Source organism: Suncus etruscus, chromosome 4 (genome assembly GCF_024139225.1).
Source record: "Suncus etruscus isolate mSunEtr1 chromosome 4, mSunEtr1.pri.cur, whole genome shotgun sequence".
In the NCBI taxonomy this organism is placed as follows: domain Eukaryota; kingdom Metazoa; phylum Chordata; class Mammalia; order Eulipotyphla; family Soricidae; genus Suncus; species Suncus etruscus.
The window spans coordinates 4,243,125-4,270,432 of record NC_064851.1 but is presented as its reverse complement, the minus strand read 5'-3'; the positions used below and the strand labels follow the sequence as shown (position 1 = coordinate 4,270,432).

General features: G+C 47.7%; 1 protein-coding gene across 3 annotated transcripts in view; it reads left to right on the top strand.

Moving 5' to 3' along the window:
- Positions 1-805: 805 nt before the first annotated feature.
- Positions 806-27,308, top strand: part of LOC126006282 (apolipoprotein L3-like) — a 76,219-nt gene continuing 49,716 nt past the window's right edge. For 2 of the 3 annotated variants that reach the window (XM_049771671.1, XM_049771670.1), the window contains exon 1: positions 806-912. In XM_049771671.1, the coding sequence (XP_049627628.1) occupies positions 833-912 (80 nt within the window). In that variant the 5' untranslated portion in view covers positions 806-832. Of the gene's footprint in view, positions 913-3,345; positions 4,771-27,308 lie in introns of those variants that run through there. The other variant, XM_049771672.1, reaches the window with a different exon arrangement.

Here is a 27,308-nt window from a genome sequence, read left to right as displayed (position 1 = left end):
TCCCAAGACTACATTGTAGTGGGGTAGTTGCTGCTAGAAAAGATAACAGGTTAAGATGACAATTCATTGAGAACATCTTTGACTATAGATGAATATAGATGTCCAAGATGGAGTACCTGATTAGGCTTGGCTCAATTGTGGTGAGTACATGACAGTTTCCATAGGTCCTACATGGCCTTTTGTTTCTGGTATGGAGAGACAGAAAGCTTTCCTCCAACTCCTATCAGGAATTCAGTCTTATCAGACAAGGGGCCCAACTTTTAGACTTTTTTTTTAACCTTTAGATCTCTTTAAGGACTTGGTCTCCAACTAAGTTACTTTAGAATTAAAGCTATAAAATAAAAAAAGATGTGATCAACAAAATTTATTCTGATGACACTCAGCTATTAACCAAATCAAAGGCATTTGTTCCAATTTTCTCTTTCCTTTTCACCTATCCCTTTGATACGTAAATGTCTACCTGGATCTCACTTGACTCTCCCCCCCCTGTCAGCTGATTGTGTACTGGGGAAATAAAGAGTGTATCAGTTTGGCTTGGTGTGCAGAGAGACACAAGATGAGGTCATCTGGACTCTATGATTCTCTCCTGACTGGCTTGGTTTATTAATCCTTCATGAATATTTTTCTTCAGACCCATCTACTTGGGTTGGAAATACAGCGTATAGATTTATTTTATACTCTGACACCCAGTGATACCACCCACCATGCCTGGGTAGAGGCATGTGAATGTTCTACCAAGGAAGAGCCACACTAGTCCTCTCATCTGGTATCCTCTATCTTCTGTCTAGTGAGCAAGGTTGTTGTGGATTCCACTAAGTCTCTCCTGATCATCATGGATCCAGACTTTCTGCAATTCCTGCTGAAGGAAGATAGAGCCTGGGAGACATTTCTGGAAGAAATCGAGTTGTCCAGGTAATTCCAGTGGGGGACGTGAATACAACCCAGGCTGCCTCCCTGATTTAGTTTCCTCATGGTCCAAAAAGTTCTTTGATTGAGTTGAGATGATACCTCCTCTATAATATATAAGCAATGTTTCATCTCTATCCTTTGCTGGCAGTGACCAGTAATTGATATCAATGAAAATGGTGTGGAAAGAAAAGTTCTATGACCTTGGACAAGTGCTTACATACACTCGGCCCTAGTGTTTTCATCTGTTCAGGATTGTAAGCAAAGTGAGTGTAATGTACTTAGCCTAATGCCTGATGTATTGTCATTGGTCATATGTCATATGAACATTCACTGATCAGAGTTGGAGAGTCCCATGGAAGCCAGAGTGAGTTGTAATCCTCCTACTTCTTAAGCAGTTGAGTGGTGCCTACACCCAGTGGCTTTTCTTGGGGAAGACCAATGGTATGAGACTGGGAAGAAAATAGATAACAGGAATAATTATTGTTGAGCCCATTTCATCGCTGATGATGATGTGGGAACATTTAATTCAAAATCTGGATTTGGACAACTTGCAAACTGAGGGCAGAATATCTAAGATTATCTATTTTTATTCCAAATACAGACTCAGCATGTCCTCCCAGCCCTCCTGAATTTTAGGACACACAGAACTTACCAGAACTGAAATGCTCAGTTACACAGGAAGAATTAAAGTTAATTACTCAGACCAAGAAAGAGTATGACAGGAGTTCAAATGTAACCATGCCTTTGTCCTAAGGTGTTCAGATGGGACCCTTCCCTTTTCCTCCATGGGAAAAACTCATGGAGAATTGCCAGCCAGAAAATTCCTTCTATTATAGAGAAAACTGATTCTGATTTGTTCATCTTTCCTGGGTCCAAAGACTGAGACAATGAAAATAGTTCATTCAATTAGGACTTCTCAGGACCTGGAGCTCATGTCCCTAGAGCCCAGGGCAAAGGACAGATCTGACTGAGCAACCTGACTCTTACCTGCATACTCAATTATCTGAATGAAGGGGTCTCCTTTGGTTCAAATACTCCTCTTTGTTCACACAGAGCTCAGAAAAAAACACCTGCATTTGTGACCTTTTTTACTGAGTGACAAATTTTATTTATCAAATCTCCGTATCTTAAAGAGTCTTTAAGATGTGGACTAGAGCAATAGTTCAGTGGCTAGGGCATTTGCCTCACATATGGCCAACCCAGGGTTTTATTTCTAACCCCTTATATGGGACTGAGCACAAAGAGGAATGATCTCAGAGCCCAGGAAGTTAAACCCTGAGCTCAGCTGGATGTGGCCCAAACCACTGAATCCTTTAAATGGTATTTACCAGCTTTATTATTCTCTGAAGAATCTTGTATTGTCTCTTGAACACATCTCTTTCTCTCTGTCCCCTCTCACATCTCTCTAACATTTTAATAAAACTATTTTGTTAAAAAGGAAAAAGATGGGGCTGGCGAGGTGGTGCTAGAGGTAAGGTGTCTGTCTTGCAAGCGCTAGCCAAGGAAGGACCTCGGTTCGATCCCCCGGCGTCCCAGATGGTCCCCCCTAGCCAGGAGCAATTTCTGAGCGCTTAGCCAGGAGTAACCCCTGAGCATCAAATGGGTGTGGCCGAAAAATAAAAAAAAATAAATAAAAAGAAGAAAAAAGATGGGGCCAGAGAGATAGCATGGAGGTAAGGCGTTTGCCTTTCATGCAGAAGGTCATTGGTTCGAATCCCGGCGTCCCATATGGTCCCCTGTGCCTGCCAGGAGCAATTTCTGAGCATGGAGCCAGGAGTAACCCCTGATCACTGTTTTTGTGATCCAAAAACCACAAAAAAAAGGAGAAAAAAAGATGACACTTTTCTATTTATTCCTTGAATTCAAGTACCATGATTTTCCTACAATGCACAAAATAATATTGTTTAATGTAGAGACAACTTTCTGACAATTTAGGGTCAGAGTGATAGTACAGTAGTTAAGGTGTTGCCTTGCTCATAGCTGATCTGGATTTGATTCTAGTTCCCATATATGGTCCCTCAAACCAGCCAAAAGTCATCCCTGAGCCAGAAATAAGCCAGATCATAGCTAGGAATAGGGTCCCTCAAGCAAAAACAAAAACAAAAAGAACTTCCTGACCATTTGAAAGAAACAAAACAAACCTTTTCCATTTAACTGCAAGTAGAGCCTCTTTGATTTATGTGAGATGCACTATGTCCAGCCCTTTTTTTGTTTTGTTTTGTTTTGTTTTGTTTTGTTTTGGGGTCACACTCAGCAGTACTCAGGGGTCTGTGCTTAGAATTAATCCTGGCAGACTCAGAGGACCATATGAGATGCCAGGGATCGAACCAAGTTGGGCCACGTGCCAGGCTATTCTCTACTCATTGTGCTAGCACTCAGGTCAAGGTTATTTTACATCATCATGCTCCATGCCAATCACTTCCTTCTTTATTACAGTGAGGAGGGAAAGGTACTCCATGAAGCTCTAAAGAAGCGCAAAACACTCATGGCCATGGAAAGAAGCAAGGAGATGCATCAACAGAAGAATAGAAATGCAGTGTTCTTTTTTCTCTTTGCTTTATTCTGGTTTTGTTTTTATAATTACTGTACTCTGGCTAACACCTTTATAATAGTGTTAACATGTATGTTTTGGATGTGCAGTTATCACACTTCTCCATCATTAGAGTACATTATACTCAGGGAGAGGATTTTGAAAGTGTTTCCTGAGGTGAAAGTGAAACTTGGCAAGCGCATAGCACAGCTTGGAGAGCTTGCAGACAGGGCTGACCAGGTTCACAAGGCCTGCACTATTGCCAATATGGGAGCCAACACCGCTGGGATAGCATCTGGCATCATGTCCCTGGCAGGTCTTTGTCTGGCCCCTGTGACAGGAGGCCTGAGCGTGGGGCTGTCAGCAGTGGCACTGGGGCTGAACATTGCAGCCACTGCCACCTCTGTGACCACCAGCATTGTGGAGCAGACAAACATGGCATCAATAGAAGCAAAGGCCCGTGGCATGAAGACAATGGGAATCTGTCCAGAAGAAGTAGCCATGGGGGTTTTATATGATAATAAGTTCAGATTTTCTTCTTTATTTAACAGTTTCTTAAGGTACAAACAGGTCCATGGGCATATTCATGCCACCAATTTGGTCAAAGACACTGCGTATCTGGCAGCCAAAAGCTCACCCCAATCAGGCAATTTGGTACAAAGAGCATTTGGGAGCACTGCTAAGACCATGAGCAAGAGAGTTCTGGTCATGGGTGGCATCACAACTGGTCTCTGTCTCCTGAAGGATGCTCACAGTCTTGTGCAGGAAAGAAAGCACCTGAAGGAAGGGGCAAAGACAGAGCTAGCAGAGAGGTTAAGGCTGTGGGCTCAAGAGCTGGATGGCATATTAGAGGAGGTCAACCAGATATATGGGAATCTCTTATATGTCCTAACACCTCCCAAATAGCACAGAGAGCAGAGTCCTGTGTGGGGAAAATGGGTCACTTTACCTTATAACAGGGGGATTTAGGTTAAATAATGGTTTGGGAACTGATGATTGAAGAATTGCATTTCTGTGGCAAAATAAATCAGGGAGAGTGGGTGGGAGAGAGAGAGGCTAATGCAGAGTCTATTGTGTCAAAAACAAGGGAGGAACATGGTGTTTAGAATAAGGGTAAATAATTAGAGAATAAGGAAAATGAGTAAGACCAAAAGCTGGAGAGACCAAAAGTCCCACTGGTAGGGTGCTTGCCTTACATGCAGCTGACTAGGAGTCAGTCCTCAGCACCCCATACGGTCCCTCAAGCACCCCCAGGAGTAATTCCTGAGTGTAGATGTGGGAGTAACTCTTCAGCATTGTCAAGTGTAACTCAAAAAGAAAAATAAAAACTAAAAAAACAATTTGCTCTGTGTTGTTTTAATATAAAATATAAAGTCTAATGTCCTAGTATTGGGGTGAGGCCTTTCTTGGCATAGTGCCTGAGTCTAGACCTTTCGGTCTGCAGGACTAGAAAGGATAGTAGTGGCAAAATAAATCACAAACAGTCAAAGTTTCATCAGAGACAGCTTGGTTTATTCTATGGCCATATCTGCCATGTGCATTTCCTCACATGGCTTGTATGCTTTATTCCAAGCAGCTTCTTCTAATCTGCTTCTCCTCTGGCTCTCTCCCTCTGTCTCCCCTCCCTTCCCCCCAGCCATACACTAATATTATTCAAGATACCCCCATCCATCCCAGGTGTGGGCAGATCTGACCATCAACAGAAAGCTTAGGGCATTGGAGCTAGCAAACCTTACATTTTCCACCTTCTTTGTATTAGAAAGCAAAACAAAAAAAAAAATGAAACTTTTGTTTTCCTGTTCTCTGGAAAGAATTGTACACAATTCCTTTCAAAACAATCAGCCTTTTCCATATCTTATTGTAGGGAGCCAGATTCTCCCTCACAGTCTTGGCATAAGCACAGCCATCTTGTAGCAAACTGCCATTTTCTAACAGGCCTGTCCTTTAGTTGAGCTATACATTGTGTAGGTGCCAACTGGCCATGAGTTGACGCAGATCAAAAGAACCATAAGGTCACACTCTTCTGGCTCAGGAAACTCAGACCTATCGATAGAGCATTTGGTGTGATAATAGGATGTTCCTCAGGAAACTTGTATTAAATTAACAGGCACATGGCAAACCTTTTGAACTGAATGATGACAAATGTATGCTTGACAAATGTTTGCATTGTCTCCTCCTTCGTGTAAAAACTATATGTCATGCATTTCAAAAATAAATCGATGCCATAATCAGAATCCTTGGTGGTTCCCTTTTTCCTACCCCATTTCCTTTTCAGGTGCAGACCCTTTCCACGACCACGAATAAACTGAAGCTGCTGGCCGGCACATCTTCTACATATCACAAAATTTTTCCTAGACATCTTTAAATATAAACATTAGAATTTTTCTGCAGATACACTTATAGTTTGAAATTCTTACCATTATTACACCAAGCATTGTTAATTACATACCAGTTTCTTTCCACAAACTTCTCTAAACAAAATAACAAAAACATTTCTGCAGATAATAGTTTTGAAAATAGACTGCTACATAAGATACACAATAAAACATCATAGCAATTGGGAAACATTCACTAAGATAGCTGAGGATTTTCAAAACTCTAACATGCATTTCTCCAGAATTGTGCAAACAAATAAATTAAACCACTAAAGTTAGTTAGATACAAAATTTTCTGTTTGCAGTGGGGCTTAGAACAAAGCAGTAAGATTCATACAGATAAAGCACAATTTAACCAGCAAGACAATGACTCATGCAAATAGGGTCAAGAGATTTAACCTGAACCTCCATTAAGATGCAGAAGGTTCTGAAAAACAGTTTTTTCCTTTGTTGATCTTCAGCTGGTCTTTTCTCCATCTTCTTTTTCTTCATCAAGATGTCCAGACGCCTGAGACCTGGGGACTACTCCCCAGGGTGCAAGTGATGGCACCTCAGCTTTAGCTCCAAAGAACCCCAGGCCATGCTGGGCCTGCCAGGTCTCAAGGCAGCTCAGCTGAAGCCGACCCTGCCTGCTGGCTCACAGGAAGCACTCTTGCTGCAACTCACCAAGGAAGTGGTTGTCTCAGGGTGCACAGCTCCCTGGGAGCTTAGAGCAACTGAGGTCGTCTGGGCCTTAATCTGGGTTGGGGCTGCTGGCCATCTGCCTGCTGCCAGTCCCCTACCAATGGAGCTTTCTTTTTGGCTCCCCCCACCCCCAATCAATGACCTCTATAAATTTCTGCAAATTGGGAGGCCATGGTCCTTCGGGAAAAAACCACCTTTGTTAGAAGAAAGGTCAGGATCCTAGGCCTTTGAAGTGTGCTCCAAGTTTTCAGCTCTCTTCACTGCTAGTTTCTGCTCCACCTGAAGGAGCCATCCATAATGGATAGGAACTCTTTTTTTGTACCTGCAATTTTTCCGTTTTAATGCACCCATAGAAAAATCCCTCCATAAAACACCAAAGGAATATAAATTGGAAAATGACAAATCAACAAGTCTTATAACTTAGTTCTAACAAAAACAAGCTTAAAATGCCATCTAAAGGGGCCAGAGAGATAGCACAGCAGCAGGGCGTTTGCCTTGCATGCAGCCGATCCAGGAAGATGGTGGTTTGAATACCAGCATCACACATGGTCCCCCGTGCCTGCTGGGAGTGATTTCTGAGCACTGTCAGTGTGACCCCTCCCCTTAAAAAAAGACGCCATCTAAAGTAAATTTCTATGGGAGGAACTATAAATACATAATAGGAAGTAAAGGCATATACAACTTGAAGGAATACACCTATCAGAAATATACACAAGAGGTGAGTATCTTCTCTGAGTTCTTTTGAAAAAAATCTTGAGGAAAGATAATTCTGAGAAACCATTTCAGCCATCAATGGAGTCTTGAGGAGTCTGAAAAAATGGCTCCAGCTCACCATCATAGTCTGAAACTGCTGATAAATTGTACTTCTCAGATTTTTTTTTTTGGGTCACACCCAGCGGTGCTCAGGGGTTACTCCTGGCTATCTGCTCAGAAATAGCTCCTGGCAGGCACGGGGGACCATATGGGACACCGGGATTCGAACCAACCACCTTAGGTTCTGGATCTGCTGCTTGCAAGGCAAGCACCGCTGTGCTATCTCTTTGGGCCCTTCAGATTTGTTTTTTAAATCAGTGGTGAACTGTGACAAATTGAAGTCTTCTAAAGTCAAGTCCACATAGGTCTCTAGTTTTTTTCATCCATTTGCCATAATAGGAAAAGCATTTCAATGTATTAACAGCACAGGTGGTAATTTCCAAATATCTCTATCTGCCCTTTTGTTTTGTTTTTTTTTTTGGGCCACACCCGGTGTCGCTCAGCGGTACTCTTGGCTATGCGCTCAGAAATTGCTCCTGGCTTTGGGATCATATGGGACGCCAGGGGATCAAATCTCAGTCCATCCTAGGCTAGTGCGGGCAAGGCAGATGCCTAACCACTTGTGCCACAACTCCGGCCCCCAAATAACAGTTCTTTTAAAAAAAAATTCCCTCTGTGTATTGCAATGATTGTAATGAACCTTATTATCATCTCTCAGCTCTTCTTTGAAAAATAATTTTAGGCAACTTGTAATGTACATTTATTTGTAGATGTACAGATAAGGAAAATTAGTCTCAAATGCCCAAGATTCATGGTGGCAGGTGAAGTATCGAAGAATGGATGTGAACTGGCCTTGGAAAAGTGCATAAATAATAGAATAATGAAACAGCTTGTGTTTCTTCCCAGTTTGTTTTGCATTTTTACTGTCCAGAGAGTGAACAGCACTTCCCTCTAAAATTTTTCCTGCCTAGCAAAAAACTGAAATGGTGGGTTGTGCATTCCACAATCCCCAGAAAGGGAGAGGGATTCCCATGTCCCCTGTCTGGGTAGGACAAGACACACAGGTCCAACAGCAATTCTGATGCAAGAAATAATCCACACACTGTTGTTGGGAAGGTATAGCAGGCCAGAAAACTAACTGCAAGCTGTTAACTCACATGCTAGTTGCTCCTCCACGTGGAACCACGAGCCAAAATGTCAGCCGCCCCTCCGGGTTGCCTGAATAGCCTTTTTTGGGATAAACAAAGCCAACCCAAGGGGAAGGGGGAAAAGTCAGATGAAGAGGCAATAGGGAAACGTCTTTTTTTTTTAACAAGAAAACCAAAGGAGTCAATTGAGAGACATCTAATTAGAAGACATGAGGACCAATCCAAAGGCCTCTACCAACAGTCCACAATCCCTTTTGGTTCCTCGATTCTATGGACTCCTAGATTCTATTTTTCTTTCTCCAGTTGCCAAGGTACCATACATTTCAGGGTCCCTACATGTCAGGGAGGAAAGGGAGCTCCCAGGAAGAAGGCAGGAGAACACCATTCTGAGGGTGGAAGTGCCTCGCAGTGTGGAGAAGGGTATGGTGGGAGAGATGAACTAAAGTGGATGGTACCCTGACTCTGGTGAGGATTGGGGTTCAGAGCCAGCCAGGATACATGTGTTAGGGCTTTGCTTCTGGGCTAAAGCAGAACAATGGTGCAGCCTTCTCCATAGATGCCATTTGACCTTTCTCTTCCCTCTCCTGCCTCTGTTTTTTGGACCATACTTGGTGATTCTGTCTCAGCTTCAGGCATCACTCCTGCAGGGCTCAAGGGTCTCAGCTACTTAAGTGGTGCTGGGTATCAAACCTATATTAGAATCTCTCTATATATATATCTATAGGCCATGCAGCAGAGGCAGTGCCGGGGAGCAGACTTGAGCTCTGTGTGTCCTCACTCTAGGGCCCCAGAGAGACGAGCTGAAGAGAAAGGTGGTGCTGTCAACCACCAAAGTGATGCAGCAGGCTCTTGAACCAGTGAGCAGACACACTGTGCTGGTCCTGGGTGCTGAGGGCTTTCTGAGATGGAGATGAAGAAATGGGTATGGCTGGGGATGAGAGTGAGACTTACTTACCCAACTTAGTGTCAGGATTTGCTGTGGGTCACATTTAGCTCTTCCAAATTGCAATAGGTTTGAGAGAGAATGGCTGTATTCCACCTACTTTCTACACCCTTCTGTGGGAGGCATAGTGTGCCCAGCGAGAACCAATTGACATTTCTACCCCTTGAGAATTTTCACTGATGGGACCTGAATCATCTTCAGTGGTGTTGGGTTTAAGACCCCTCCTTCCCTCCTTTGCTTCTTCCCTCCTGTTTCATCCCGCCTTTGCTTCTTCCCCCTTCCCTTCCCTCTCTCCTTCCTTCCCTCCCTCCCTTTCTTTTTATTTTGATTTCTGGGCCACACTGTAGTGCTCACACATTACTCCTGGATCTTTGCTGAAGAATTACTTTTGGCAGGCTCAGGGGACCCTATAGGATGCTAAAGATCTAGCCTAGGTTGACAGTGTTGAATTAAATAATTAACAATCAACAGACAGCATGCCAAGCCTTATCTGCTGTACTACTAATATGGCCCCTTTGTCATTTGGAGGCAAGTAGTGAAGTGGAAAACCTGGCGGTGCTCACAGCTGCAGTTGTTGGGGGTGATTTCTAGCCCCCTCAGGGCACCTTTTGATGCTGGGACTTGAGCCCAGGATTCCAGCATGTGTCGATATATTCAGGAAGAAAACTTTCAGAAGACTGAGTAGCTTGAAAAATAGAATGTCTCAGTTCTAAACACAAAATCCAGGGGCCAGAGAGTAGAGGGCTAAGGAAGGTACTTGCCATGCATGTAGTATGCCGCCAGTCCACCACTGGCACTGCATGATCCCTGAGCATATAGCAAAAGTGAAAACTGAGCTCCTGGAGTCTAGACTATCCACAGCCATTTAAGTTTAGTTCTCTCATCTTGGTGCTTTTATGTTTTGGGGCCACATCCAGTGATGCTCAGAGGTTACTCCTGGCACAGCATTTAGAAATTACTCCTGATGGGGTGGGGGATCATATAGGGTGCCAAGGATAGAACCTGGGTACAAGCTCCGTACCCACTCTACTATCTCTCTATCCCGACTTAGTGCTTTCTTGAGGAGAATGCTGGATGCTGTCAGCTCCCTGCAGAGCAGCTGCTACCTTTGCCACTGAGATTCTATTGCTCAATACACTCCCCTGAATTGAATGATCCTGAGAAGAAGAGGGGCCCTCACAAAGAAGGTCTTATTTGGCAACTTCTTTGAGACGTGCCCTCCCAACTCTGTCGCCTTCTGTGCTTCGGTCTGGCCACCCCTCGCCGGTTACCCCTATCCCCCGAAGATCTGCTCTGCAATCAGACGCTCTGCAGTGGGCCTGGCCAAGCATGCCTAGCTGGCGGGCCCTGCCAGCCGAGAAAATCATGCAGATGTACCTGAAAGGACACACCTGAAAGAGACTGATTGAACAGAGAGATGTCTTCCACATGCTCTACCAGTGGGGTATGCTCTGCCCATGCAGAGCAGCCCTGATGTGAAGCAGCTGCATGGACAGCCTGCACATCCTGCACAGCCTGAACATCGTGCTCGACTTCATCAACGGGACCCTCACGCAAGAGGACTTCCCATGCATCCCACTCGAGGATCCCTTACGCCTGCCCTGGGATCCCTTCTCCCTTCAAGGAGGGCTAGAATAGCAGCTCCAAAAGATGGTGGAGGCCCCTCATTCCTACAGGACACCGCTCAAGGGCCTGCCATTGTACATGGACTTGCCCAACTGCCTGCAGCTCTACCACCTGGCGCAGGTGTATGGGCTGCCCGACCTGCAAGATGCCAGCCTGTGCTTCATGGGCATGTATGCCAAATAGGTGTTGTGCCAGCCCCACTTCCCACAGCTGGCGGCGCCACCACCTTCAGGCCTGAAAGTATGAGGAAAGAACTTGGCACTGGTTTATAATGACCAGCAACCAGCCCCTTGGTAAGGGTAGGGCCATCCTGGACAACAGCCTTTTCATCATGGGTGGCTACCAGCTCAACAGACATGAGCTCACAGCTGAGATGGCAGCCACACACTCCTACAACTCCTGCACCAACGAATGGTTGCAGGTTGCTTCTATGAACAAAGCAAGGTTAGCATGCCCCGCTGTGCCATGCCCCATGCCCCACGATGAGGATCCCTGAGGCAGGCACCCGGTATGGGACTTTGTGGTGGTTGGTGGTCACAGACCTTGAAGCAGCTTTTCACTGTGCTCAATAGTAGGTAGTGGGCAGTGCTCCTGCCATCAGAGAACACTACCCAAGGTAATATTTTTTTATTAAAAGAAAATATATCATTGCTTGTGGGGGTGGGGGGACCTGGCCTGAGCCCCGTGCTCAGGCTCTGTGCAGCTACTCCATGAATTCTGAATTCTGTGGCGGTCTGTATTCATGTCCCTTCCCCCTATAACTCTGTCCTAAAAGTGCACATGAAAAAAGAAATTCTGACTGTTCTAAGGCCCAGGCCACAACAATTCAGCCAATGCTAGCCCCAGAAACTGTCCAGAAACCTTGTATGGAGCTGGTTCTCCACCCATGAGCTGCAGCTCCATATTCTCCAGCACTGGACTATGCAGAAACATCAGCTCCAGCCAGCAAACCAAAGGCAGAGCTGGAGGAGCTAGGCCTGTCTTCTCTGATGGGGAAAATTCTTGTGCAGTTTCCAGCAGAGCAAGCCAGTCAGCTGAGGTCCCAGAGCCTTACTGCTCCTGAAGATGCCCCTGCAAGGAGCCAAGGAAGGACTAAGTCTCTCACTACTTTCCTTCCCAGGCTGGTGGCAGGACGTGGAGCTGTTCCTGGAGGTGATGCCCCATCACTGCCGGAGGGCCTTCTGGTCCAAAAGGAATGAGCCAGGCTATGGGCATGTGTGCCCTAGTGTACGGGCCACTGTGAGCCAGTTCAGCCGTGTGCTGAGACCTGTGTGCTCAGCACCTGCCTTAGGGACCTGAGTCTGTCAGCAAGGACCCAGGCATGGGTCCTGGAGTATTGAATCCAGGTGGTCAGGGAGTTCCAGCGCCTTCACAACTGTGTGTCCACGTGTGTCCTGTCTCGCAGGACTCAGCAATTCGTGGGTATGTGAGGAAGTCCCAGCCTAAAAAGAAGAGAGAAACGGGACCCAAGGGCCAAATTTATTGCAGCAGACGACCGGCTTATATACTCCAGCAGAGCAGGGGGAAGGAGAGGGGAAATACAAGAACAGCCTTTGTATTACAGGTGGCTTCATGTATATAATTTTACAAGGTACAATTTGATATTTTCTCAAGAACATTTTGTGGTCAACTTAGACAGGTCAAACCTGGAACATTTGTGTACTCCTATTCATACATTCTGTAGCCAACATCTGTTTCTCATAACTTTTGACAGGACAATGTGCTGTTTCCATACTTAATTTCTATAGATGCATTCAATTGTCACAAGTTCTCAGAACATAATCTATAACAGGGTCTGTGCTGTTTCCTGTGACTTTGGCACGTATGCATGCCACACAAAAGAAAAGCTCATGCTGTGGGGAAAGAAGGCAAACCATACAGACTCCATCTTGAGTCTGCCCCTGACACACGTGCACCATTGTCCATGCTCTGCAGAGCACAGACATCTTCGGACTCCACAAAGTCTGGGGACACATGTCCAGGTGAGTCAATGAAAGTTGAGGTCACTGTGCAGATGGGCCCCGGGGCAGAGCAGCCGCAGCCTCCTCCAACAACAGCATCCCAGAATTATCTCCTGGATGCAGAACCTTGTGGGATCCCAGAATAGATGGCAGGAGCAGGGTGTGGTCCCCTTCCTCGTGCCCATCCTCCAGAAACTGGAGAAAATAGAAATGGAGGATTTTGTGAGACAGACAATCAACCATGAGAAGATGGCTAAGGAGAATAAGCTCCTCCTGAAGATCATTCTTCTCCAATACGCTGCAGAGAATTGCTGCCTGGAGCCCTACCTGCAGTTTCTCAGCTGGTTCTAGGACCTGGTGTTCATCACCAAAGAGGAAAGGTGAGGACAGACACACCTGCTTTGGGTAAATGCTCATCCAGTCCTAGGGCCAGTTCAGCACTGTGACCATGGCTTCCACAGCCCATTCATTGCTGGGCATGTGGGCTAGCTGTCCAGCCATCCAGGGAGGGTCTGTGGGTCATGTGGCCAATCACTGCCTCCCTGTGGAGGGAGCTGTGGAGCTCCCTCCTGTCCTGCCAGCTCGAACCCCACACTCCATCTTCTAATTAAATCCACCAGCAGGGGGGACTCTGCTGTGAAGTCAGTATACAGACTGGTACTGTCCCTTTCTCCTTTCCTCTTTCTGTCCTCTAAGTCCTGCCCATCTTCGTTCCCCCAGTGTCCTCCCTGACCTTCACCTTAGTTATAATAAAGATATACACATGCCAAACTGAAAAAAAAAAAAAGAAAATACATCACAGAGTTGACATAACACATTTGTTTCAAGATGACAAAAAGCCAAGTTATAGAAATATCTATAGGAAGAAAAACAAGAAAAAGGAGGATGAGGGCTGCTGGAGACAAGAGGAAGAATTCTCTGTTCACAGTCTTCTTGGGGGTAGGACACAGGATGCAGACCCCAGGGAAGGCCTGGCAGAGGCAGCTGGCACCAGGGAGGTTGTGCTGAGATGAGTCTGCAAGATCCCACCTGGAGCATATCAGGGGCCGCAGGTGGCTGTGGAGGGTGAGGTGTGTCTGGCTCTGACTCAGAGCACGGCCTTTTCTGCTTAGGCTAAAATAGCCCAGTGTTGAATTTTGATTTATTTTTCCTGGCCAGCAAAGGAAAATATACGTTGAAAAGAAAAAGAATTTTTGCTATTGATTTTTGAGCCACATTCAGAGGCGCTCAGAGATTACGCCTGGCTCTGCGCTCAGAAATCACTACTGGATGGCTCACGAGACCATCTGGGATATGCCAGGAATAAAACCCAGGTCTTTCCCAGGTCAGCCATGTGCAAGGCACATGCCCTACCGCTGTGCTATCTCTCTGGCCCCAAAAGAGAATTGAGTCAATAGGGATGTAAGTTCATGTAGGAAGCTCAGGTTTTGTGCTCACAGACCCGTCCTGGGCTCAGTGAGAAAATGGACGGTACTGAGGGAGGGTGTGCTGTCGAGTGAGGGCCAGTGCAGAGGAGTCACCCTACTGCTAGTCATGTCTGGGTGGTGGTGGGGAACACGCTACCCTCCTGCTGAGATGCATGCTGGCTCCTCCTAGAGGCCTGGTTCAAGGTTCAGGTTCTACCCTACCAGCCCTGGTGTCTGTGGTGTGCTCTGTCCTGACACCCCAGCCTGGCAATAGGATGTACATTTACCCATGAGAAGCACTTCCCAAGTACCATGTCTTCCCAAATACATCTTATCTATGAGCTGGGAAGACTTCTGCCACTTCCCCACCTTCGGAATCAATCTGCTCATGTCCTTGCTCTACCTGCCTTATAAAGACCTTTTGTTTCCATGTCACCATTGCCCCCAGAGTTGTTTAGTTCCCATTCGCATTGCCAGAGTCCTATCCCATCCTGATTTCCCAGCCTGAACTCTCACACGAGACACCCCAACCTGTCTTTCCCACATGCCTTGATCTTCACAAAATACCCGCCTGCATTAGCCTCTTCCAGAAGGAAGATTCAAACAATACAAAGCACAAGATAGTATCTGGACCTGCCGAATGAGCTTGAACCTCTGGATGAAGGAAACGTTTGGACTACCAGGTATGGACCCTGAGCGTCTCATACCCCTGCATCAGTGTGCTGAGAGAAGAGCCAAGCCCCCATTTGCTCCCCTCACGGAGTTGGCCTAACGTGACTGGAGGGCCCTCCTAAGCTGCTTCCCCAGCCAGCCCCCAAAGAGAAACTACCCCATGACATTTGGGTCCAAATGTCAAACCTCTCATTGAAGGTGCTTTCAGGTGTGAGTGTGCCAAGGGGAGGAGGGGGATTTGACTGGAAGAAGCAGAGTGGACTCTGGGGTCTTAAGACATCGCAGATGTCTCTCCCTCTCTGTGACAGTGGCCTCACAACTGATCTTAGACACAACTCAAGAGGTAAGTTAATGTGAGCTGGAGAGCAGTTCATGTTTCTCAGCACGGTTCCTGGGACAAGGCATTTTCTCAGTCATTGAGCCAATGAGACTGTGGCCCAACTTTTTCCCTTAAAAGAACCAGCCTTTATGCCCTCGAGCTAGATGCAGAGCATGGATGAGAAGTAAGGACATGGATACAGGCACACAGATCTTTGCCCTTGGCATTCCAGCTGGGTTATTAAATAGATGAGTGGCCTGGAGAAAATCATTGCACCTCTCTGGGCCCACTGATTCATTTATTTATTTATTTTTGGGCCACACCCAGTGACGCTCGGAGCCAGGATGGAAGAGTCCCTATGGCTTGAGGGTTCAGTGCTGGTGTGACCCTCTGTTCTCATTCCCATCTTCCTGATCATAAAACAGGGTTCCAGCTCCAGGGGTGCCTGTAGGCCATTGCCATTCCCTGACTTGCAGTGGGAAGGTCTCTTGCTGGATCTCACAGCCTGCTTCAAGGTTCATGCTCCACCAGCCCTGGTGTCTGTGGTGTGCCCTGTCCCGACATCCAAACTGGCAAGGTCAGCCATGTGGGATATTGGGCAGGGGGCGCTGAGCTGGGGCCCTCTGGTTCCGCAGACTGCAACATGCACATCCTGCAGTATTGCCCTGCCTCTGACAGGGATGCCGTTTGACACGTGCGAGGTTCACATCTGCGAGGAGCACATGGTGCTGGTGGAGGAGACCATCTATATAGTGAGTGGCTGCCTGAGCAAGCTGGCCTCCACCCACTTCAGCAGCCAGATAGACACACTGGTCCTGCAGTCCTAAACACCGTCACCCTAATGTGTGCATTGCACAACAATGAGCTGTGACATCACGCCTACTGCCAGCATCAAGTACCGTGTCTTCCCAGGGGCAACATCTTTTTTTTTTTTTTTTTTTTTTTGGTTTTTGGGCCACACCCGTTTGACGCTCAGGGGTTACTCCTGGCTATGCGCTCAGAAATTGCCCCTGGCTTGTGGGATCATATGGGACACCGGGGGATCGAACCGCGGTCCGGTCGGTCCTATGCTAGCTTTTGCAAGGCAGGCACCTTACCTCTAGCACCACCTTCCCGGCCCCCCAAGGGCAACATCTTGTGTAAGAGCTAGAAGGACTTTTGCTGCTTCCCCACATGGAGCTTCATGGCCCCTTTGCCCACCCCCCCCCACATGGAGCTTCATGGCCCCTTTGCCCCCCATCAAGTTCTCTGCAAGTGTCAGAGAAAGATCTATGTAATATTATCTCCCCACACTGAATCAGAAAGAGCATTGTAACAATCCAGTATCTGAGGAAAATGCTAGGATAACCTTGGAATGTTTCCATATCCCAAGTGAAGCCCCTGTGGATGGGGACTCTGGACCCTCTTTGTCTCTTCCTACACTTTCAAGCTATCCCAATTTCCTTGCAATAGTTTCCATACTCCCTCATAATGAAGACCTTTTGTTTCCATGACACCATTGCCCCAGAGTTGTATAGTTCTCATGTGCATTGCCAGAGTCCTACCCACCATTCTGAATTCCCAGCCTGAACTTTTAAGAAACAACCCCCAGGAAATGCACATGGTGTGAACCAAGCAAGGGAATATGGGGTGGAGTAGGATTTTGTGCTTGCGCCCCCGGCCCGCCCTGCATCCACCCCTTTGCCTTTAATAGGAACATGATATCCTCCCAACATACTACGACCTGTATTCTGATTTGATTCCCTTGTATTTCCAGCATCTCTAATATCATTACATAGCAGTAGAGTCCTGCATGTACTGAAGATGGGCATTCTTTCAAAAGACCCAGAGAGCATAGTTTAAGGTGTTCATGGACATACTATGAATGAGTGTGAATTGGGTTTTTGCTGCTTTTCTCTGAGATGACCTTGCTCATCGTTTGCTGATGTATAGTTTTCATTTGAGCATAGCCAAGTTAGACAGGTATGGAGAGAAGGGATCAAGAAGGAGTGATAAATAATGCTCAGGATGAAAATGGGCCAAAAACAAGGAAGAGATTCAACTGTTGTGTCTCCCCAACTAGGCAGCCATTTCCCCAATACCCTTGCCCTTTCCCCAACTAGCCTGCTGTCTCCCTTACTAGCCTGAGGTCTCCCCTTCTAGCCTGCTGTCTCCCCAACTAGCCTGGGATCTCCCAAACTAGCCTGCTGCTTCCCGACTAGTCTGCTATTTTATTTTCTAAAAGGGACACTATTAAACAGTGGTTCCTATTTGACTTTTAGCAAAAAAAACAAACCAACAAAAAAGTCCCATCGCCCCACCCTCCACTGGAGTCAACTTCCCTCCACAGGCTTCCTTCCCATACCCGATTTCTGTCCTTCTAGTTGTTTTTCTGCTAGCCTGCAGTTTCCTTGACTAGCCTGGAGTCCACTTCCCTCCACAGGTTTCCTCCCCACACCCCCATTTCTGTGCTTAAAGCTAGCCTGCAGTTTCCCTGACACTATTTAAACAGGGATTCCTAGTTAGCAAAAGAAAAGAAAAAGGAAGCCCCACCGCCTGACCCTCCCCTGGAGTCAACTTCCCCAACAATTTCTGATCTTCAAGCTGTTTTCCTACTAGCCAGGTGTCTCCCCGACCAACTGTCTCCCCGCCTAGCCTGCCACCCCCCTTCTCTTTTCTTTTATTTTACTTTATTAAAGGAACACTATTTAAACAGGGATTTTACTTTTAGCAAAATAAAGCAAGTCTCATCGCTCGACCCTTCACTGGAGTCAATTGCTTTCCCCACACCCCACTTCTGTGCTTCAAGGACTCTTTCCCTCCAGGAGCAGCTTTCTCCTGGTCGACTGTGTCTGTGTGTTCGAGTGGGTTTGCATCTTCGCTTTGTTTAGTCCCTAGCCTCAGGCCTGCCTAAGTCCTGCAACTCGGCCCAGAGGACGAAGGAGCCAAGCCAGCTTGACAGCCCCTGTCAAGCGTCCTGAGCACAAGCCTGGAACTGTCAGTGTCCCTCAGGATCCTTCCCGGAAACAAGCCGGCTCGGAGTCCAGGGCGCATGCGCATGAGACTGCTGAGGAGTCCAGAGCGCATGCGCAGTGTGCGGAGGGGCGTGGCCCGTTGGTCGTTAACTGTATCTTTCCAGGCAGCTGAGGGCAGAGGAGTCCAGGGCGCATGCGCGGCTGGCTGTGCGGAGGGAGGGGCATGGTCTGCTGTGCGGTACTGAATCTTGCCTGGCTGCCGAGGGCAGAGGAGTCCAGAGCGCATGCGCGGGTGGCTGTGCGGAGGGAGGGGCGTGGCCTGCTGTCATCTTTTTCAGGATGCTGAGGTCTTAGGGCGAGGCTCCTAGTCTGCAAAGGCAGGTGCTGTGCTCCCCCAGTTGCTCCCCACACCTTGGTGAGTGCTTGGACATTGCAGATGCTGGATGCGTGTTCCTGGTTCCTCTTGGGATTGGGGGTGGGGGGAGGCAGACAGAAAATGGGAACCTTGTTTGATGTTGACAGGTCCAAATCCCATTTTGGGGTTTGCTTTTTCTGTTTGATGTTTGGGCCACATCTGGTGGCACTGAGTTACTCCAGGCTCTGTGCTCAGAAATTACTCCTGGCAGGCTCAAGGGGCCATATAGGCCCCCCGCACAAATGCTATTTATTGGGTCTTCTTTATCCCCGTTCTTTGAAATGAATTAATATAGACTATTGTGTTTTTAAGAATGTGCCAGGGCCAGAGAGATAGCACAGCGGCTTTTGCCTTTCATGCCACTGACCTGTGTTCGATCCTCGGCATCCCGTATGGTCCCCCTGAGCCTCCTGAGTGCAGAGGGTGAGGATGGGATTTTCTGTTTGCAAATGTGCGAGATAGATTATTTGCCCTCCTGGAAAGGGAACCGCATTTGAAATGACCTTTTGTTTATGATCCGCCTTTCTCCTTAGGCTCCGGAGACAAAGGTTTTGCTTTGGCAAGTTTTGAGGTAGAATAAAGCAATAAATGACGTGGTGTGGAAGCCTGAGACTTGAAGGACATTTTGATCTTAAACAGCATGTTTCTGGGGATATGAGGTGGAGCAAAAACATCCTGATTGAAGCATATTCATGAGACGAGGTGACAGAATCACAACCCAGGGGCCCGGATCCTGTGACCTCTCCTGTCATCAAGCTCTGGGATTGTCTTGCTGAATAGACTCAATGCACCTTGCTTTTGATGGTTTGTCCAAGAGAACAGAAAATCAGTTTATCTGCCTGTTTGTATTAACATCTTGAATTTTTCCCTTTGTTTTTGTTTTGGGGCCACACCCAGTGACGCTCAGGGGCTACTCCTGGCTCTGCACTCAGAAATCACTCCTGGTTAGAGGGACTATATGGAACTCTGGGGATCAAACTGAGGCCTGTCCTGGATTAGCCATGTGCAAGGCAAATGCCCCCTATGCTATGGCACCGGCCCATTCCCCCCCCCCTTTTAAAGTGCTGATAGTAAATGAAAAGATGTGATTTTTTTTCATGATTTATCTCCACTTGTTGGAGAGAATGATGTAGCAATATTAATCGACCTCATCTGTCTTCCTATTCTGTTCTAGTTCTCATAATTATAGATCTATATATATTATGGGCCAGAAAGAGAGTCCAGGGTTTAAGGCACTTGCCCTAGGCATGGACCAGTCTGTTTGAGCCCTAGCAGTGCATAAGGTGTCCCCCCCCCACCCAAGTACTACCAGGAGTGCTCTCTGCGCAGAGCTAGGGATAAGCACTGAGTACCACCTGATGTGGTCCATACCCAAAATGAACATTTTGCAATAGAAGAAACTCATAAGTAAGGAACTTTAAAACCACCAAAGAGAGCTGCTAGAAGAAGATAATTTGAACTCGGTTTAATGCCCAGGAAGCTTTTTTCTTTGTTCTGTGCTGGGGTTTTTGGATTTTTTTAAATTTTTAGTATTTGTTTTGTTGTATTTGGTTGTGCTCTCTGGAGCCAGGAGACCCTGTACTCCTCCCCACTGACCCCTCTCCCAGCTTCCGTTCTCTAGTCCCAACTGTTCCTCTCTCTAGCCTCCTTCTTAGTTATTTTCTTTTTAAAAAACACATTGTGCAAGTTACTGTTTATAAAAATTCAGTTTCTCAACAAAAAATTTTACTCCTTAGAGGACTCACCAGTTAATACGCTTTACTAATAATGTAATAAATGCAATCTATTTTGTCTCTGAGTATTCAGCTCCCAACATGGGCAGCCTTGTGGAGAATCCCCTGGGTAACTGACCCCTCTGCTGGGTTTTTTTTTTTTGGGCGGGGGATTGTTGAGCCTCTATTTGCATTTTCCTTTGTTTGTTTGTTTTTGGCTACCCCTGGCACTGGCAGTGTTCAGTGGTTACTCCTGGCTCTATGCTCAGAAGTTGCTACTGGCAGGCTCTGGACCATGTGGGATACCAAGGATTGAACCCGGATCACCGCATGCAAGGCAAATGTCCTATCTGCTGTACTATCGCTCCAACCCCCCTATACTTCCCTTCTGGAGAAACATAAAATAAGTTAGAAAGAAAAGCAGGTTTTTATCCTGAGTGTTCTTCCTGCTCAGATGATTCAAGTGTCCATGTGCGCGCATGTCAGGCTCTCTCTGGCAGCTCCATTTCTGTCATGGACTTCTCAAGATTAATTTTCTTTGCCCTGAATGCCAGTTACAAACATTGCTGATGCTGCTCATCTATAGTGAACTGTACTTGGTGCTCTGTCAGCTGGACAGAATCAGAGGGTCTAAGTGACATTATGTCTTACTTGGAATTTCCAAGGGGCTAATATTTGCTATACTGGTTTATGATGGTCCAGATCTCACTGAGATTGTGACAAAGAGAAAACACTGGACCTGCTCCTATGGGACTGTCATTCCTGGCATGGATGCTGTTGCCCCTGGAAGGGCTAGACCCATCAGGGCAGAGGGAGGGATGGTAGTAACTTCTATGTCTTTTGGGGATACTTTGTTCACCCAAAAGTAGATTTCCAGGAAAAGTCTGAGTAATGTGTTTTTTTTTTTCCTGAAATGGAATTGGAAGGCCAGATAACTTTGGGAACCTCCAATAGCACTTCATGAATATTATTTTAGTTCGTCTGACAAAATACATCCTCTTAAGGGTCTGATAGTCTAGCAGGTAAGGGGAGTGCCTTGCTCCCTGGAACCCCATATGGTCCCTTGAGCATTCTAAGAGTGATATCTGAGTGCAGAATAATCCCTGAGCACCACCAGGTGTCACTCCAAACTCCCCCCCCCCCACACACACACACAGATTCCACTGCCTTATGTCAGGAAATGTGGCTCAGCAGAACACTTCCCTGTGTGTGTGAAGCTCTGGTCTGATCCCTGCCAATATTTTGTTTGTTTTGGGGCCACACCCATTGTCGCTCAGGGGTTACACCTGGCTATGCACTCAGACATCACTCCTGGCTTGGGGAGACCATATGGGATGCCGGGGGATCCAATCTCAGTCTGTCCTAGGCTAGCACTTGCAAGGCAGACACCTTACCTCTAGTGCCACCGCTTCGGCCCCCCTGCCACTAATTTTAAGTGTAAAATTTGATAGCACTTAAGTTTTGGTTTGTTTGTCTTTGTTTTGAGGCCACACCCAGTGATGCTCAAGGGTTATTCCTGGCTCTGCACTCAGGAATTACTCCTGGTGGTGCTATGGGATGCTGGGGATCAAACCCAGGCTGGCCAAGGGCAAGACAAGCACTCTCCTCACTGTGCCACTGTTCAGGGTCCAGCACTTAAGTTTTCTTCAGATATTTTGGTTTTGGGGTCATGCCTCACAGAGCTCACAGGATCATGTAGTGCCAGATATTAAACCCAGGCACCCCAGAAGAATAGTTGCACTCCAGCTCCGTGAGCTATTTTTCCAGCCCTTGGTTTGTAGGACCAACAGCTGAAACCAGGGCCTCACCCTGGGGTTCGAGACCCTACTTCTGAGCTGCCTTTGTTGCCCTCACCTGGTAAATTCTGACTTTTATTGGGGGGATTGGGTCACACCCGGCTGTGCTCAGAGGTTACTCTGGCTCTGTGCTCAGAAATTGCTCCTGGCAGGCTCAGGGGACCATAGGAGATGCTAGGAATCGAACCAGGGTCCGTCTTGGGTTGGCTGCAAGCCAGGCAAATGCCCTACCCCACTATTGCTATTGCTTTTGCTCCGCCCCACTTCTTTTAATAACAGTTCTTTCCATTATTTGCATTAATTGGACTCCCCCACTTTTCTAGTCTTGTGGAGAGTGCTGTTCTGAGCATTTTTGTGTAAGTGTGTGTTGGGAGCCAAAGTAATAATCCCCTTCCTCTTTGAATTGTAGCTGAAGAAAATGAGGACTGCTTCCCATGGGAAAGAGTGGTAGGCTCCACCCAGCAGTGCTCAAGCGGTGTAGCATCAAAGCCCTTAAGATAGGCTTGGATGGAGGTGGATGGATGGAGGGACTTTTCTTTGCCGTCCCAGGACCACGTGGCTAAATCCCCCTCCAGCCGGTATCTGGGTTCAGGAGGACGGGGCCAACGGGAGGGTCTTACAGGTAGTTACACGTAAATCCGGGGTGGAGTCACAGGCTCTACCTTGGAGTGACCCTTGGCAGTACTGCAGGAAATCACATACAGTACTGGAGCAGTAAGTGGATCAGTGGTGTGAAGCCAGCACTTCCCCTCCAATGTTTTCTCCACAGCCTAGAAATTTAGGGATTTTTTTTTGTACTTTTTAAAGAATTGGGCGGGGGGGGGGGGGGGGAGTATCATTCCCGGAAGTGCCCAGGAACTATTCCTGGTAATTCTTCCGGTAAACTGATGCCAATTATCCAACCCAACCTGGTTCAACTCCATGCAAAGCAAATGCCCTCCCCACTGATTTAGTGCTCCAACCCTTAGAAATATTTTTTATTTAAAAGAGGCGAATGAGGCCAGAGTGATAGCACAGCAGGTAGGGCATTTGCTTTGCACGTGGCCAACTCAGGTTTGATTCCCAGCATCCCACATGGTACCCCGAGCCTGCTAGGAATGATTTCTGAGCGCAGAGCCAGCAGTAACCCGAGTGCCGCCAGGTGTGGTCCAAATCCACACACACACACACACACACACACACACACACACACACACACACACACACGGACTGATCTAGCAACTGAGAATGTTATGGAGCCAGTAACCCAAGTGCCGCCAGGTATGGTCCAAAAACCACACACACACACACACACACACACACACACACACACACACACACTGATCTAGCAACTGAGAATGTTATGGAGCCAGTAACCCAAGTGCCGCCAGGTATGGTCCAAAAACCACACACACACACACACACACACACACACACACACACACACACACACACACACTGATCTAGCAACTGAGAATGTTATGGGTCCTGACTCACCCTTTGGTCTCTCCTTTAGCCTGTGTTTCTGCTGTGAATCATATGATTTAATTCAAACACACCATCTAGCATGTACTACTGAAAAGTTCTTTAAATCTTGGAGGACGTGGGAGAAGGCAAAACACATTCTAAGGTCAAGTTATTCCAAGCTTCACATGGCGGTGGGAGATCCCCCTTAAAGGAAGGCAGGGAGGGCCAGAGCCACAGTACAGTAGGGGACATTTGTCTTGCATGCACTATCCCATATGGTCCCCAAAATCTATTAGGAGTATAAATAATCCCCGAGCACCACTGGTGTGGCCCAAAAACCAGAAAAGAGGAGAGGAGGCTTCACATTCAGGGGTCCTGAGAATGTAGACTCCAATGTAGACAATGAATCCCTCTGGGCATGATCCCACAAAAACAAATGAATCACACTCATGATACATTTCACTTGAAAAGTTTTTTTTAAATAATTTTGAATTGAATCATTTTGAAATAGTTACTAAGTTGTTTATAGTTGAGTTCAGTCATATAATGTCTGACACCCTTCAAAAGGATGCATTTCCCACTACCAATGTCCCCAGTTCCCCTCCCATGTTATACAATTTTCTTCTCTCTCACCCTTCCTTCTTGTTTTCTTTTAGACAGTGGTCTGCAATATTGTTATTGAGGTTTCCTACATATCACTTTCCTCTTCTCAGCACCTTGTCCAGAGTGACCATTCCCAAATCCCACTGTCCTAGTGCTCCCTTCTCTGTCCTCACTGCATTCTCACTCTCTGTGACAAGCTTCCTCCCATGGACTGGTCCTTCTGGCCCTCGTCTCTGTTGTTTCTGGATATTACTACCAGACTAGCTTTTGTATTTACTATTCTATAAATGAGTGCATTCATTCCACTTTTATTCCTCTCCCTAACTTTTTTTTCACTCAGCATAATACTCTCCACATCCATCCATATATAAGCACATTTTGTGAAAAGTCTTAAACCTTAAAAATGAACCAGCAAGGGGCAGGTGCAATGGCACAGAAGGTAGGGTGCTAGGTCGACCCGAGATCAAACTCCGGCTTCTCATATGGTCCTGAGTGCAGAGCCAGGAGTAAACCTCTGTGCACAGCCTGGGCCAAGTGTGGCCACTCCCTCTCCCCCAAATCCCCATGGCACCACCTAGCACTCAAAAAAGAGGGTACACCCTCCCCAAAATCATAAAGGGCTCTCACACCTGCACGGGGATTGGACATCTTCATGGGGCCAAGGGCCCTACCGCATTCACCTTCAGGAATTCTCTCCAATTTTCAAAAGCTGAGCTACTCCCCTCATTCTGAGCCAGGGAAGGGTTGGGTAGGCCACATGCAAGAAAGCACCTCAAGCCTGGGCCTCATATGGGCCCAGATTTCTTCCCCGGAGCACGAGCCCCACATCTAGGTTCATCGGAATCCCAGGCCCAGACTTCAGCCCTGGAATTTGCACAAGCCCCACATCCAGGTTTATCAGGTCCCCAGGCTTAGACTTTATCCCTAAAGCTGGCACGAGTCCCACATCCAGATTCATCGGGGTCCCCCAGCCCAACTTCAGCCCTGGAGCTTGCAGGAGCCCCACATCCAGGTTCATCGTGTCCCCAGGCCCAGATTTCAGCCCTAAAGCTTGCACCAGCCCCACATCCAGTTTCATTGGTGTTCCCTGCCCAGATTTCAGCCCTGGAGCCTGCACAACCCCCATCCATGTTCATCATGGTCCACAGGCTAGACTTCAACCCTAAAGCTTGCACGAGCCTCACATCCTGGTTCATTGGGTCCCCAGGCCCAGACTTCAACCCTGGAGATTGCACCAGCCCCCCCCCCCCACCCAGTTTCATCGGGGTCCCCAGGCCCAGACTTCAGTCCTAAGGCTGCACGTGCACCACATCCAGGGGCATCGGGGTCAACAGGCATAGACTTTATCCCTAATACTTGCTCGAGCCCCACATGCAGTTTGATTGGGGTCCCCAGGCTTAGACTTCATCCCTAAAACTTGCACAAGCCCCACATCCTGATTCATCGTGACCCAAGGCCCATCCTTCAGCCCTGGAGCTTGCAGAAGCCCCACATCCAGGTTCATCGGGTCCCCAGGCCCAGACTTAAGTCCTGGAGCTTTCACGAGCCCCACAACCAGATTCATTGGGGTTCTCAGGCCTAGACCAGCCTTAAACCTTACACGAGCCCCACACCCAGGATCATCGAGGTCTCCAAACCCAGACATTTAGACTGGAGCTTTCACGAGACCCACATCCAGTTTCATTGGGTACCCAGGCCCAGATTTCAGCCCCGGAGCTTGCACGAACCCCCATTCTTGTTAATCATGGCACCAGGCCCATCCTTCAGCTCTGGAACTTGCAAAAGCCCCACATCCAGGTTCATCGGGTCCCCAGGCCCAGACTTCAGCTCTGAGCTTGCACGAGCCCCACATCCAGGTTTATTGGGGTCCCCAGGCACAGACCAGCCCTAAAGCTAGCACAAGCTTCACATCCAAGTTCATTGGGGTCTCCAGCTCAGACTTCAGCCCTGGAGCTTGCACGAGCCCCATATCCAGGTTATTTGGGGTCCCCACCCCAACTTCAGCCCCAGAGCTTGCACGAGCCAAACCATCCTGGTTCATTGGGTCCCCAGGCCCATCCTTCAGCCCTGGAGCTTGCAGAAGCCCCACATCCAGGTTCATTGGGGTCCCCAGGCCCAGACTTCAACCCTGGAGCTTGCATGAGCCCTACATCCAGGTTCACTGGGGTCCCTAGGCATAGACCAGCCCTAAAGCTAGCACAAGCTTCACATCCAAGTTCATTGGGGTCTCCAGCCCAGACTTCAGCCCTGGAGCTTACACGAGCCCCATATCCAGGTTATTTGGGGTCCCCAGCCCAACTTCAGCCCTGGAGCTTGCACGAGCCAAACCATCCTGGTTCATCGGGTCCCCAGGCCCATCCTTTAACCCTGAAACTTGCATGAGCCCCACATCCAGGTTCATTGGGGTCCCTAGGCATAGACCAGCCTTAAAGCTTGCATGAGCCCCATACCCAGGTTCATTAGGGTTCCCAGGCCTAGACAAGTTATAAACCTTGCATGAGCCCCAAACCCAGGTTCATTGGGGTCCCCAGCCCGACTTCAGCCCCGGAGCTTGCACGAGCCCCACCATTCTGGTTCATTGGGGTTCCCAGGCCTAGACCAGCCTTAAACGTTGCACGAGCCCCACACCCAGAATCATCTAGTTCCCCAAACCCAATAATCTACACTGGAGCTTTCACGAGCCCCTCATCCAGGTTTATTTGGTACCCAAGCCCAGATTTCAGCCCCGGAGCTTGCACGAACCCCCCATCCTTGTTTATTGGGGTCACCAGGCCCAGGCTTCTGTCCTAGAGCTTCCATGAGCCCACACTTAGGTTCATTGGAGTTCCCAGCCCAACTTTCAGCCCTGGAGCTTGCACGAGCCCCACATCCGGATTCATCGGGTCCCCAGGCCCATCCTTCAGCCCTGGAGCTTGCATGAGCCCCACACCCAGGTTCATTGGGGTTCCCAGGCCTAGACCAGCCTTAAACCTTGCATGAGCCCCACATCAGGATCCTCGAGGTCCCCAAGCCCAGACATTAGGACTGGAGATTTCACAAGCCCCATATCCAGGTTC